The sequence below is a fragment of the Colius striatus genome, chromosome 6 (genome assembly GCF_028858725.1).
Source record: "Colius striatus isolate bColStr4 chromosome 6, bColStr4.1.hap1, whole genome shotgun sequence".
NCBI lineage: Eukaryota > Metazoa > Chordata > Aves > Coliiformes > Coliidae > Colius > Colius striatus.
Genome location: NC_084764.1, coordinates 37,690,364 through 37,705,539, shown reverse-complemented (window position 1 = coordinate 37,705,539; position 15,176 = coordinate 37,690,364). Strand labels below are relative to the sequence as shown.

Below are 15,176 nucleotides of genomic sequence, written 5' to 3'. Positions count from 1 at the left end.
TACAGCAGCAATGGATGCCTGTGGCCCAGAGTGATTTTCAGGAAAGATGAAGTTATGCATCCAGTGGGTCTGCTTCCAGCAGCTGAACTGGGCTCGACTCTCATCCAGCTTCATGCACTGGGGTGTTATCTTTTCCTCAGGAAAGCTATGGAACCGGGCAGAATCTAAATTATACCCTAGAGGAGTTGGCTCCCTTCTCTGACGGAGGTCGTAATGAGGGAGTCCAGATTCCAGTTATAGCTCGGCACAGCAGATGTAGCTAGTTTTGCAGATGATAAAAAGACAGCCTTGTCTCAGGAATGCTGCAGGCACGCGGGTGGGTTGGATTTTTTTCTGTTTTCCAGAGCAGTTCTTTAACTCTGGCTGTACTATACCTCAGTTGTTCCCGTTGGGGAATCCGTATTTACAGAGTACACGGCGATGAGGTGTGGGCTGGGTGCCATCCAAGCACGTAGGAGGACCTGCTCTGTTGAATGCCAGCACCACAAACTGTGGAAAATGTTACTTTTTTTCTCTTTTGGGATAGGAGGAGGTTTTTATTACCAGTGATTAACAGTGTTTTATTTTCACTCAGCTCTGTATCTTCTTTAAGGCAAGGAAGCAGATAGCCACCGAAGTACAGGAAGCTACATCTATATATCCTCCTATATCACACACACTTCTGATCAGAATTCAAGGCCTGGTGCACAGAAGTACCCAATCCCTCAAATTAAAGCAAGTTATTGCAGAAAACCATCAGAACTGACACATCAAATATACTAAACTTCCAGCACAACTTGAGCTCCTGCTTGATCCCATCTGTGTATCAGGCTCCTCAGTCTCAGAGGTCAGAGCTCTGTATATCAGATCCTGAAGGGAAGCTGAGGTTGCCATCGAGAGCCCACAGTTCTGGTCCTGCATTTGGGCCACAATAACCCCAGGCGATGCTACAGGCTTTGGGAGGAGTGTCTGGAAAGCTGTCTATCATCACAGATCACAGAATCACAGAATCTCAAGGGCTGGAAGGGACTTCAAAAGATCATCCAGTCCAACCTCCCCTGCCAGAGCAGGACCACCTAGAGTAGGTCACACAGAAACTCGTCCAGGTGGGTTTTTGATGGCTGGCAGTGTGCCCAGGTGGCCAAGAAGGCCAACAACATCCCAGCTTCTAACAGAAAGAGTGCGGCCAGCAGCACAGGGGAACTGATCATCCCCTGGTACTGGTGAGGCTGCACCTCCAACAGCATTTTTGGTTTTGGGCCCCTCACCACAAGTGAGTCACTGAGGTGCTGGAGCCTGTCCAAAGGAGAGCAGAGAAGCTGGGGAAGGGTCTGGAGCACAAGTGTTGTGAGGAGTGGCTGAGGGAACTGGGGCTGTTTATCTGACAGAACAGGAGGCTGAGGGGAGACCTTCTTGCACCCTCCAACTCCCTGAAAGCAGGTTGTGGTGAGGTGGGGATCGGCCTCTTTTCCTGGGTATCAAGGGCCAGGATGAGAGGAAACAGCCTCAAGTTGTGCCAGGGGAGGTTTAGAATTGGACATTAGGAGAAAAAAAAATCCCTGAAAGGGCTTTGTAGTAAATATGGCAGTGTGAGGTTAATGGTTGGCCTCGATGATCATAAAGGTCCTTTCCAACAGAAATTACTCTGTGACCTCCTCAGGGCTCCTGCAGCTCTACCGCCTTCACCTGGGGCACAAACACCAGCCTGCAGGGAGTGTATCACTGCCGAGGTGAGGCTCAGCTGGGACCTACACAAACCCAGCTATATGGGCTTGGTGCCTCGCTGGTCCACAAGCCATTGCTGATGGAGGAATGCACTGCAGGCAGAGCAGCAAGGCTATTCTCACTTTATCTGGGTGCTATGATGAGTCCACGTCCTCCTCTTTTGCAACAACACTCTTGAAGCTGGCCATGTAATACTGCCTAGCACTGAATTCCCCCATTTGCTGGAGCAGCTCACAGCTGTAAGAAAAAACTTACTGTTCTATCTCTAATCTCTATTTACTCAGGATGGTGATAAAGAAATTCCTCAACAATCACTTAATCTCTCTTTGGGCTGACACCACCATATTTGCTCAGCCCAGTCTCAGAGCCACTACACATGCAAACACACCACAGTGCACTGGGGAAGGACCCTCATGGGAAAACAACCTCTGTACCAAAGTCTTTTGCTGAGCATGATGAGCAAGCAGCACTGTGCCCTGCAAATGTCGTCCAATACAGGCAGGGTGATGCTGAGAGGAGGAGCAGCCCCATCTTCTGGACGCTGATATGTGTCTGAAGCCCTGGTCCATTTCTGGCATGTGATGTGAAGCATGGAGCCTACTTTTGGGTGGGTTTCTGCTGTAAATTCAGATGGGGTATCCCCACTACGAGCCAGTCTGCTCATGTAAGGAAGCTCTGAGCAAGCTCTGTGTGAACTCACCCTCCTGGCCCTAAAGGACTGGAAAAACAGGAAACCCTTTCAAAGGTGTCTAAGGATTTGATGTTTACATTTGAATTTCCCTTTCATATCACTGCAACATTTCTGTCCAGGTGCTTGATCCTCGAACTGGGAAGCTGTCATTTGTTTCTAGTCAGAGATTGCGTGCTTTTGAAAATAAAGGCAAGGAGGACACGAAATAAAAGGACTCCAAGACACCCGAGTGCATTAGACAAGTGTTTATTATGGGAAATGGAGCCTTTCCAGCCCTTAGGGAAAAGCATCTCTTTCATAAAAATAATTGGGCAAAAAGACAAACCTGTTCTACCTACTGAGATCTTTAGAGCTGTTCAGTTTGAAGAAAAAACAGAACATACTCATTAGTAGAAACAGAGTTATAACACAGTGACAATAACCTAGAAGGAGTTGAAGGGGTCCAAGGATGATGCAAAGGCCATACAGCTGGGAAAGTGGTGCCCTTGCTCAGCCAGGCCCCAAAGCAAGCAAGCTGAGAAAACACAGCAGGGTTATTGTAGGGGCTGTAGGTGACAGTCTCACCTGTGAAATGGACTCTCTGCTGTCAGTTTGTGATCACAGAGGCTGCAGGCACGGGATTATACATAAAGGATCTCGTCCTCCCAGGAGCTGTTGGGAACCAGTTCCCAAAGGTGGCAGCAGTTACTTAAAAATGCATCCTTGATGCTGCAGCTGGAGCTGGCCATGTTTTCCTGCCAGCAAATCGAGCACTGGGAGGAACACTGGAAAAAAAGATCCACCAAGTATCTATGTGTGTGACCCTTTGGGTGAAACTCCGTCCGGCTTGTAACCCAACTCAACAAATGTTAATGCCCTGTCCCCACACTCTCACTCCCATCAGAGCCATTTTCCCCAGGGAATACCCTGTTTGCCCCACATAAACACAGAAAGTAGGCATTTCCTCAGAGAAAGTTAATTTGGATTGTAAGACCGAAAAAAAAAAGAAAAATGGAGGCAGTGGGAAACAAAAATCTCTTCAGTAATCTGGGAAAGCATTAGCAGACAAGACCTTTTCTGCTGAAGGGAAACACTTCCCCCGGGCCACTGACATGCTAAGGACCAACACCTTGCTTTAAATGAAGACAATTACATGGCCCTGCATTGAATTTTAGCAGTAGTCATACCACAGTCACTGAAGTCCTGACTTTATTTTAAAAGAGCGATTCATGCATTTGTTAACTTCTGCCTTAGTTTTAAAAGAGCCATCATAAATCTGACTTTGGAGGTGCAGAATGATTCCTTTCTCAACCACATTTTTGCTTTGAAGCATCTACCAGCTGTTAATAAAATAAGCCCTTTCACCTTCTCTTCAAAGTCACAAAATGCAAACACACATGGATGCTTTGGGCCAAAGGAGAGAGATGAAAATCTGCCTGGAAGTGAGATTTTAGCTGAAATGAGGAGGGGCGAGCTCCTGTCTCACCACCCTGGGGAAGAGGGCTGCGTTTGTTCAGCCAAAGCCACTGCATGCAGAAGCAATGGGAGAGTTGGGACTCAGTCCCTAGAGCTTTAGAGAGAGGAGTCTCAGGGAGTGAACATTGCATTTTGTTAGAAAACCATTAGTGTTTTTACAGCACAGATTTGATAAAGTTAATTTATGCCTGACAGAGTTAAATACCTTACAACCCTGCACATACTGCAAGGTCTGTGTCTGACCTACAGCTGGTTTAAGGATGTGTCTGGAAAGACTTGTGTCTCTGAGACGTGCGGGAACATGTGGCAATCAGAAGAGCAGATTCCTGTCTGGCATAGCTGGGCAGCCAGCTCAGGCTGGCTGGCCACAAGTTTCAGGCACTTAGGGGTTAGATTTTTTTAAAGGGGCAGAGTTAGAATGCTGAACTCAGGCGGTGATGCTCTGGGCCATTGCATTTATGCAAAGAGACCCCATCCTCAGGCAAGGATTTCTCCAGGCAAACAGGCAGTAAGTAGCAGCCTTTCTCCCAAGTTGGCATCTGCACTGCTGGCATGGCACAGAAGGAGGGAGAAGGGGGGAAAAAATGGAATGCAAGCTGGAATTAAGTGGGAGATATTCTTTCTCTCTGGAAGATGTAGTTCTCAAAAACTGGAAAAAATCCTTTTGCTAAAATATTTCCCTTTTGCATCAGGGAAAACATGTTTAGCTGTTTAGTTTCAGTCACTCAAATGTAAAGCAGAATGTGGCACTGAACGTGGCATGTTTCAGTTTTCAAGAGCTTGAGATCTTCTGACGGTATTTCCCCATGAGGTGTCTGACCTACAAGAGCCATCTCCCAGAGTTTGAGCCCCTTCTTGTGGGCAGGACACTTTGGAAGGCCTCATGTCTTAAAAATATCCCACTACTAAAATTGAATGACACAATATGGGAACTGCCTGACTTTTGGACTATGGTGGGAGAGAAGGTTTGGGCTGTGAAGACAGCTCATCATAGAGAAGGGGAAAGTGATGCTCTTGGACTACAGTTCCCATGACCCAGTGCAAAATGGTGTGGAGTGCATGGGGGAAGTGATTTAGGCTGCCAAAAAGTGTTTCCATGTGAACCATTCTACTAAATACATGACAGAAGTGTTGGGGCCTGGGCTATAATGAATATTATGGAGTCAGACAGAAATAGTCAGCAGTTTGTCTTTGAATCGCCTTCTGCAGCAGAAAAGAAAAGAAAGGAATGCCTATGTGATAGCAAGCTTGAGCAAGGGGAAAACCTAAACTGCAGATTGTAACAGAAACAAGGTCAAAGCAAGAAGACAGGACAGAGCATTAGACTAAGCATTGTTAGAAGACTGAATAGAGCATTCAATTTAGCATTGTGTGATTGCTTGCACCTAACACATCGTAACATACGTAACTAACAGTAGCATAAAGTTAAGTAAATGTAAGGTAAGCATAACCATAGTCTAGTGTTAGAGAAAACTAACTGAAGGCCAAACAGATGGGGTGATATTTTAAGCACAGTAAGGCTGATGTTTTACACAATGAGGTTGGTGTTGAAGTTGTTACAAAAATGAAACTTTGAGGCCTTATGCATAGCGCGTGATTGTTAGGATTAACTATTTGCCATGAGTTGTAGCACGTAGACAGCATTTGGAAAAGGTGTATAAGTGATGATTATGTGACAATAAAATGGAGCTGATGCACATCATATTGGTGTCTGGTCACTCCCGTCTCGCACAACAAAGAACAGTTGCACAAGGAAAAGAGCTTGTGCTCAGGAGCTGATCACCTCAGCTTTCACCCAAAAGCAGGCAGGGTTGTGCAGTAGGATAGATGAGCTGTGGAGTACTGTCAGCAGGTTAGCTGCCAGCATCATTCCCAAAACCATGTCCTGGCCTATCTGGAAGACTCATCTGTATGACCCCAGCCAACTCTCAGCTGCGAGCATCTGGGCTATATCCTGTACCACATTCACCCTGCCAACAATTTGGAGGGTTGCAGCAGGGTGGCAGGGTGGAAATCAAAAGGGACTTCAGCACATCAAATCTCCTTCACGCCTGGGCTTTCTCCCTCTTCCTCTGCTCCCGTGGCCAGCTTGTCAAAGCCTTACATTCTGTAAGAAATACTGAAATAATACTGCAGTAATTTCAATAATAAAGAATAATGCACAATAATAATATTGTAATAACTCTATTGTATGATAAACAATATTGAAACAATACAGGGTCATAACATTTGCACACCAGTTTCCATTAATTGTCACGTGAAACATGCATCATCCCAGGAAGTGTGTTATTTGGAAATAGCAACTCTTCCACCATTCCCTACCAGGTGTTTTTTTGTGTACATGCTATTTTAATCTGCTTGACAAACACAGGCTGTGATTGATGTGGCTAAGAGACTTATCCACTTAATTGCTCACCCTGGTTAGATATGTGCTTTCTGTGATCTGCCTCCAGCTTGCCAAACGTCTCTTGCAGCTTGTGGCTCATCTCAGAGCAGTCAAAGCATGTGAACAGGGACTACAGGGATTTCAGCCTTTTCTGGAGGAAGGTCTGGCCCTGGCAGAAATGAACCAACCCATCACCCTTGGAATGAAACCTTCCCACTATCTCTGACTCCACCAAAGCCTTTTCACTTGTCCCAGTGGTAAAGGTAGAAATCATGATGAGGAGAGTGAAAAAAGATGAGGAGATGAAAAAATCAAGATGAGGAGATGAAAAAAAAGGATCTGAATAAGCTCTAGCATCAGAGTGAAGTTGCTACTAGTGACTTTGTTTAATGACTCTACAAAATGCTAATTCAGTCAAAATCTGCTCCCCACCATGCCACTAGCTCCCACCCAGAGCCTGCCAAACTCACTGCAAAGGCTTCAGCAGTGTCATCAGCCACTAGTTTCAGTAGTCTCCTGCAGGAACACCATGATATATTCTCCTCTGAGCTGATGCTTTGGCCAGGACTGAACACTGAGGAGATGCCAGCACCCAGACAACTTGGTACACCAGGATGAGAGAGCTATTGCTGTATCGTGCTTGCACAGAGAGGAACTCAAGCCACAGTGGCTGCACTTAGGCTAGGATTCAGCTCTGCCACCACACCAAAGTCTATCTGGTGCAGGTTTGTCCTTAGGAGGTGCCAATCACACCTCCAGTGGGACTAGCTCAGAAGGTATGAAAAGCCCCTGGCAGGCCATGTGTATGCTTTACTCCTGGCTTGTGCTGGGGTGATCAGGTGCTTGTTGCCACTGCTGCTGTGGCCTGTTACAGTGCTTCACATTCCACACAGGCATGTTTCACTCTGCTCTGCCCTTTGCAATGGATTAATGGATCTTTGCAGCGACCTAACTTGTAGTTTGATTGATGGGTCTACTTGTTTTCTTGCATTTTGCATCACTATCATGGTTTAAACCCAGCTGCCAACAAAGCACCACCAATGTCAAGTAGAGTTAATACCTTACAAGGTCCATTGGCTTGATGGGAAGGAGGGAATAGACTGACTGAAACTCCCATTCCCTGTCCCCCTGGGCCATTCAGCAAGGGAGGAGGAAAACCCCAGGGATCAGGACTCTGAGCTCGGGGAAAAGGGGAGGAGTGGGGAGAAGGTGTCTTAAAGGGCTGGTTGGACTCTTCATCGCTGTACCACTCTGTGGCGTTTTATGTTGTTGAAGATTAGTGAAGACAGATGTTTTGAGACGTTACTCCTTTCTTTGTCTAGAGGCTGTCAAGGCCATGAAACTGGCTGGCCTTGTGTGAAAATTTATGATCGAACCAAATAGATGAGGAAACTCCCTTGGTTCTTCCCTGAGCCCTGGTCAAGCTTTGGGTGGCATCTCAACAGAGATGTTGCCGCATTTGAAGTTACATAAGTTTATATAAGCTTGTTTATTCAAGAATAGAAGAGTTGGACTCTCTTGCAATGATTCTGGAGACCTCCCCTACGAGTGGACGCACTGCATAGGACCCACCAGTTGTTGGCAGAGGCTCTGCAACCCTTGCCACAACTGGGCCTCCCCAGCCACTGTGGGTCTGGATGATGGGAAAGTATTAAGGCAATTGGTGATGTATCTTACTTAATCACTGTAGCTAACCTTATGTAGTAATGATTACTTTTTCTCTCTGCTGCTTTAAACTAAACTTACTGTATTCTTTCATTTGTTATCTTCTTGCTTTAAACATAAATAAAAATAAGCCTATTTCCTTTTAACTTGATGTCTGTGTCCATTGTGCTGACCCCGTCCATGATCAGAGGAGGAATGTGAGGAGTCCTCCTGCCCTGAGGAAGAAGGAGCATGTAGTGGGTTTGCAGAGCAAGGTTTTGGTAGCACAGGCACTACGGGGGTGGCTTTTGTGAGCAGTTGCTAAGAGGCTTCCCCTCAATCTGATGGGGCCCACACCAGCTGGCTCTGACAGCTGGCTGAACCAACTAGTGATGGTGGCAGTGCCTCTGTGCTTAACGTGTTTGAGGAGGGGAAAAAAGTTACTGCACAGGAGCAAACTACTTTCTGTGCCAACAATATTGTCCCTACTTAGCTAGTGAGTATTGATTTTTTTCCTCAGTCACTCCAAAGCAGATGAGAGTAGCACAGGTTTGGTATTTTGTTTAATTCCCTGAATCCAAACTGTGTTACTGATGCTGTCACCACACTCTGAGGACTGATTATCCCTGTGCTATTTAAAGCCAGAGAGGTGCTTGCATACCATTTAATTTGGGACCAGTGGGAACTGTAGGTTACCCAGGAAGTTTTAACTTCTCTTCATACTTCCATTGTTGAAAAAGCTCTCCCATGAGATGGGACACATCTCTCAAAAAAAATGCTGTGGGACCTACTGGAAAGTCCAGTAAAGCCTATATGAATTTTTGGTGGTGATTTTTACTGGTCCCTGCTATGTTTATTTGGAAATTTAGAAACAAGCAGATGCTTACTGATTCGTTCAAATAATACATGTCTGGCAAGCACCAGCAGAGACCATTTGCAGGCAGCAACAGAAGGCCAAACTAGTCTGTACACACATTATTTTCACCTTATCCAATGTGTCAGTCTAACCCACAGATACAGCACAATGTTAGCATCAGAGGAGCCGCATTACTCCTTTAGAGCTGCCACATTTCAAACACCAAGCATGAAATTGGGGACGATTCCCACAGCAGAAAGGCCACGGTTGGTCCTGCATTGCTGAAGTGACATGCAAAGTCAGTCCCAGACTCACCAGGGCAACAGAGAACTGGACAGAAAACGCTGAACTACATGTTTAAATGAAGACAACTGGAAGCACTGAACCCACTCCTGTAGATCACACCTGCGTGCTCATCTCTGAGAAAAAACATTGAAAGACAGCAGCCTCAGTTCTTCAGCATTTTGGTTTTGGCAATGGGATAAGGTTTAGTTGGAGGTCTGTATCTAGTGGAGCTCCTCAGGGGTCGGTGCTGGGACTCGTACTGCTCAGTATATTCATTAATGACCTTGATGAGGGAATCGAGGGCTCTGTCAGCAAGTTTGCTGATGATACTAAAGTGGGGACAGTGGCTGACATCCCAGAAGGCTGTGCTGCCATTCAACGAGACCTCGGCAGGCTGGAGGGTTGGGCTGGGAGAAATCTAATGAAATTCAACAAGGGCAAGTGTAGAGTCTCACATCTGGGAAAGAATAACCCCATGTACCAGTACAGGCTAGGGAATGAACTTTTAAGAGAGGACTAGTAGCGGGGAACAGCAGTAGATAGTAGAGGGGAAAGGGACCTGGGGATTCTAGGGGACAGCAGGATGAGCATGAGTCAGCCATGTGTCTTTGTGGCCAAGAAGGCCAATGGCATCCTGGGGTGTATTAAAAGGGCTGTGGGCAGTAGGTCAAGAGAGGTTCTCCTCCCCCTCTACTCTGCCCTCATGAGACTGCATCTGGTGTATTGTGTCTAGTTCTAGGCCCCTCAGTTCAGGAAGGACAGGGAACTGCTGAAGAGAGTTCAGCACAGGGCCACAAAGATGATGGAATGGAGCATCACCCTTATGATGAAAGGCTGAGGGAGCTGGGGCTCTTGTGCTTGGAGGAGACTGAGGGGTTATCTCATTAATGTTTACAAATACATAAAGGGTAGGTGTTAGGAGGATGGAGCCAGGCTGTGCTCAGTGATGTCCAATGATAGGACAAGGGGCAACGAGTACAAGCTGGAACATAAGAGGTTCCAAAGAAACACAAGGAAAAACTTCTTCCCTGTTCAGGTGAGAGAGCACTGGAACAGGCTGCCCAGATGGGCTGTGGAGTCTCCTCTGGAGACATTCAAAACCGACCTGGACAGTTTCCTGTGACACCCATTCTAGGTGGTCCTGCTCTGGCAGGGGGGTTGCACTGGATGATCTCTTGAGGCCCCTTCCAGCCCTTAAGATTCTGTGATTCTCTGGTTGTCACCCACACCATGACAAGCTGGCATTGCACTTTTCTTCAGATTAAATTTAACCCTATTTAACTCAGGTGGGAAAAGTTTTGTGAACCACAGGTAACAGTCAGACCCAAAGAGTGAAAAAAATAGTTTGGATTCAAACCCCATGTTTGGAGTCCTGAGTGAAACACAAGATGTATAAACCAAACCACTTGCTGTGATCATCTGCGAGCTGCTGTGACTGGGGCTACCTCAGTCACTGTTGGGTTGCTTAGCTCAGCTGAGCCCTTGGCTGGCTGTGCGGTGACTGCAATGGGACACGGTCAAGAAAAACCCCAGCAGCTTGAGGATCTGTTCTCCACATCCAGCCCAGCCAAGCTGCAGAGATCTGAATTGCACCTTAGGCACAGTTTGACATGGTGCTGGTTTGGGCAGAAAAGGCAGTTTCTAGTGCTTCCATCCCTTCCCTTCTCTTCCTGGACATGTATTCATTTATTCTGACTTGTTCCTCCCTTCAGCTGCAGCGTGCTGCTGAGCCTGTTTTGTTAACTGCATCACTAAACTGACCAGGATTAAAAGAGGGCCAAGCCCAGGCAGAGCTGCTTGTGAGATACAAGGTCAATGGCTCCTCCAAAGGAATGGAGTAGGGGTGGCAGGACCACAAAACACCCAGGGAGATTTGAATGTGCCTACAGTGTCTACAACACTGATTTTCCCCCTGCTTTCTCTTCACACTGTCACAGCCATGGTGGTGATTTCACATGGTCTGAGCAACTTCCTGGCAGCTCTGTCTGGCCAGGGACATGGCAGGAGGCACTGCTGCTGGACCTCTGTGTGTTCACTGAGGTACAGGTGGAGGTGGAGAATCTGCCTGTCCCAGAGCCTCCCCAGGGAGCTGCTACCACAGAAGCGAACATGCTGGATGGGGTGAAGACAGTGCTCTATCCCCACTGGGAGTTTCCCACTGGGAAATCTCCACCCACATCCCCTCATTCTCTTTGGAAGAAATGGGCTTCACCTCACAGTGGCACAGCAGGAACAGAGAGCCTGCCACAGAGAGGCCCCATCACCCCCAGGATGTCTGCCATCACTGCATGATGAATTGTCCTTCTGTCTGTGTGTAAAGGCTAAAGGGGACCTTCACCCTTTAATGGACGCAGGGGGAAGTTTAGTGACCAAGGATGAGGAAAAGACTGAGATACTTGATACCTTCTTCACCTCAGTCTTCTGTTCTCTGGGTACCCAGTCCCCTGAGCCAGGAGACAGGGGCAAGGAACAGAACAAAATCTCCTTTGCCTGAGGGAAAATGGTTTGTTACCTGCTGCTCCACCTTGACTCACACAAATCGATGGGGCCAGCGGGGATCCACCCAAGGGTGCTGAGGGAGCTGGTGGAAGTGCTCGCCAAGACACTCTCCATCATCTGCCCACAGTTCTGGCTCACTAGGTTGCTCCCAGTGGACTGGAGGTTGGTAAACGTAACACCCATGTAGAAGAGAGGCCAGAAGGAGGATGCAGGGAACCACAGGCCTGTCAGCCTGACCTCAGTGCTGGCAAAGCTTATGGAGCAGATCATGCTGAGTGCCACTGTGAGGCACATATCGGACAACCAAGGTTTCAAGCCCAGTCAACATGGCTTGATGAAAGGTCGGTGCTGCTTAACTAACATGATCTCCTTCTATGACAAGATGTGGTGGCTTGACCCTGGCTGGATGCCAGGTGTCCACCATGCCATTCTGTCATCCTCATCCTCAGCAAGCCAAGGAGGAGAGAGGATAAGATGAGAGCCTTGTGGGTTGAGATAAAAGCAGTTTGATAGAGAGACAGCAAAGGCACGCGCCTGAGAAGCAAAGCAAAGATGTTACTCTCTGCTTGCCATCAGCAGCGATGTTTGGCCACTTCCCAAGAAGCCTTGGACACACAGTCTCCCACAGCATCCCCCTGGAGAAACTGCTGGCCCATGGGTGGAAAACTGTCTGCGTGGCTGTGCCCAGAGAGTGGTGGTGAAGGGAGCTCAGTCCAGTTGGCAGTGGGCACCAGTGGTGTTCCCCAGGGGTCAGTGGTGGGGCCTGTTCTGTTCAGCTTCTTTATCAGTGATCTGGTTGAGAGGATTGAATGCAACCTCAGTGAATTTGCTGATGACACCTAGCTGGGTGGACACATAGACATGCTGGAGGAAAGAAGGTGATGGAGCTTTGGATGCCTGGGGCAGCTGTGGGCCGCTGAGCCCACGGGGGACGAGGATGGCGGTTGTCCAATGACCATTGCCGTGAGGTGCTGCAGTGTCTGTGACATCAGAGGTCGTGTCAACGTGGGGCGGCTCTAAAAGTGCCCCGCAGGCAGCACGGGCCCAGTACGCGCTGGGACAGCAGTGAGTGCGCAGGCGGCGGGAGGAGGGGGACCGGGGCAGGAACGTGGGCCCTGGGAATGGGCTCTGCCGCGGCACACAGGGCCCAGCTGCAGGCAGGGCTGGCGCAGGCTTTGTGCCTCCCGCCTGCCTTGGCCTCTCTCCAATCTGAAGCTGCTCCTGACCCTGTTTTCCCCACTGGCAGCTCCCTCCCTCCCACCCCACTGAACCCGTTCTCTCTCTCCTCCTGCAGACCATGGAGCTCAGGTGCTTCTTTGTCACTGTTGTGTCGCTCCTCATCATGGCACCACAGCCAGTCAACGACATACTGGATGAGGCCACACACCAGCAAATGAAGCAGCTTGAGTTGCAGCTGAGCATGGATACCAAATGGCTGATGGAGCAGCTGGAGCAGACACACCAGAGACAGTATGGCTTTGCCTGGGGAGCCCTGCTCCTTGATGGCTTGCAGCACTGGCAATTCTGGATCATTGCTGCAGTAGTCCTGGTCCTTCTCTCTTGCCTATGCTGGTGGCTCAGGAAAAGGAGTCTTGAGCCAGACAGCAGCAGTGAAGAGGAGAGCTCCGGCAACAAAAGCAATGAGGATGAAGAAGAAAGTGGTGAAGAAGATCCTCAAGCTGCGTGGGATCTGGGCATAATTTTTGCTGGTCGCAGTGTCCAGTGGCCACTGGACAACCTGATCTTTACCAGCTGGACAGTAGAGCACATGGTAGAGAAGCTCCTCTCTGTCTTCCAAGAGCGCTTGGCAAATAGTTTCTTCCCAGTGCCGCAGCCAGCCATCGGGGTGGGCAGCGCCTTCGAAGGCTGGAGTCCACACAAAGATGACACTGTTTTCCGTGTACTTGTGCCTCTGAAGGCTCCCTATGGGCATGCTTTCCACCTGCAGCTGGGCAACACCGGGGAGAGGCCAGTGAAGGAGTCCCACATCTGCATCATGATGGAGTGCATGTGCAACAGAGAGCAGCTGGGGAAGGACATGCTGTGCTTCCTCCACTACCCTGAGGATGAAGTGAGGAGGAATCAGGGCCCCAGCCCCCTCAACACCCTCTGCACAGGCCCCTACCTAGATGTGGAGAAAACTGCCCTCTGGCTCCAGGACTTGGTGAAATCAGCTTGGTGGGAGTTGCCTCATTCATCTCTCTACAAGATGCAGTTGCAGTCCTCCAGTCGCTCCTGCAAGATGAAACTGACACATGCCTCCCAAGGAAATGTCTTTGTTGAGTTGATCTTTGGGGTGCAGCAAGGTAACTCGGACATCTTCCTGACCAGTGAGACCTCACCAGATGCTGTCTCAACCCCAAGCACGACATGGCTCGAGAGCTGCGCCGTGGCAGAGGCAAAGTTCTTCCAGCTTGTGGCCAGTCACGCCCCGCATGACAGCATCCACCTCAAGAGCCTGCACCTCTGCACTCGCATCCTGGTGGGATCTAACTTGTCTACCTATATCATGAAGACAGTTATGATGCACCTCCTGACTGCCATACCCCTGTCAGAGTGGCACAAGTATTATTTCCCACCGCGTCTAGATGACATCATGCGGTACCTGGGCTACTGCCTGGAGGAGAAGTGCCTCAACCACTTCTTCTTTGGCAACGAGAAGGTGCCCGAGGAGATCATCTTGCCGTCAGGCTTCCGAGAGGCTCCTCCACTCAACCTTTTCCAGCACCTGACGGATGATACGGCTGCCCATGCCAAGGCACTAAGTGACTTTGGTAACCTGAAAGATGAGCTTGTAAGACTGCTGGTCTCTAGAAAGTGATGGCAGTCTCCAGGCAGATCTGTGTTGGTGAAGCTCACAGCTGATGACAGGTGGATACCTCATGCAGGAGGAAAAAAGGAGCAATACATCTTCAAGAGAGCCCGTTGCCTCTGGGAGCTTGACCCTGTACATGGTTGATTGTTTGAATATATAGTTGAATAAGTGTCTGTTTCAACAGATGCCTTATTGCTGTCCTTAACTTCCCTGACTAAATTTAACTCTAGAAGGGCTCTAGCCTTCCTAATTGCACATCTGCGTGCTCTGGCGATGTTCCTGTTGTGGTTTAACCTCAACTGGCAACTAAGCATCATACAGACACTCGCTCACTCCCCCTGCAGTGGGGTGAGGGAGAGAATCAGAACAGTAAATGTGACAGAACTCGTGGATTAAGATAAGGCCATTTAGCAAATAAAGCAAAAGCTGTGCACACAAGCAAAGCAATGAAAGAATTCATTCACTGCTCCCCCCTGACAGCAGGTATTCAGCTATCCCCAGGAAAGCAGGGCTCCATCACTTGTAACAGTTACTTGGGAAGACAAATGTCATCAATCCAAAAGTTCCTCCTTTCCTTCTTCTTCCCCCAGCTTTATATGCTGATCATGACATCATATGGTCAGGAATATCCCTTGTGTCAGCTGGGATCAACTGTCCTGGCTGTGTCCCCTCCGAACTTCTTAGGCACTCTCAGCCTGGCAGGACAGCATAAGAAACAGAAAGGAGCTTGTCACTGTGTTTGCACTGCTCAGCAATAACTAAACATCCCAGTATTATCAACACTGTTTTCAGCACAAATCCAAAACATTGCCCCATGGTAGCTACTGTGAAGAACATTACC

The 15,176-nt window shown here is 48.5% G+C and overlaps 1 protein-coding gene across 1 annotated transcript in view; it reads left to right on the top strand.

Annotated features, from left to right (window-relative positions):
• Window positions 1-14,341, top strand: part of LOC104552565 (inositol 1,4,5-trisphosphate receptor-interacting protein-like 1) — a 32,112-nt gene extending 17,771 nt beyond the window's left edge. Inside the window, exon 2 of the mRNA XM_061998835.1 lies at window positions 12,815-14,341. Within this exon, the coding sequence (XP_061854819.1) occupies window positions 12,815-14,341 (1,527 nt within the window). The remainder of the gene's footprint in view (window positions 1-12,814) is intronic.
• The last annotated feature ends 835 nt before the right edge of the window (window positions 14,342-15,176 follow it).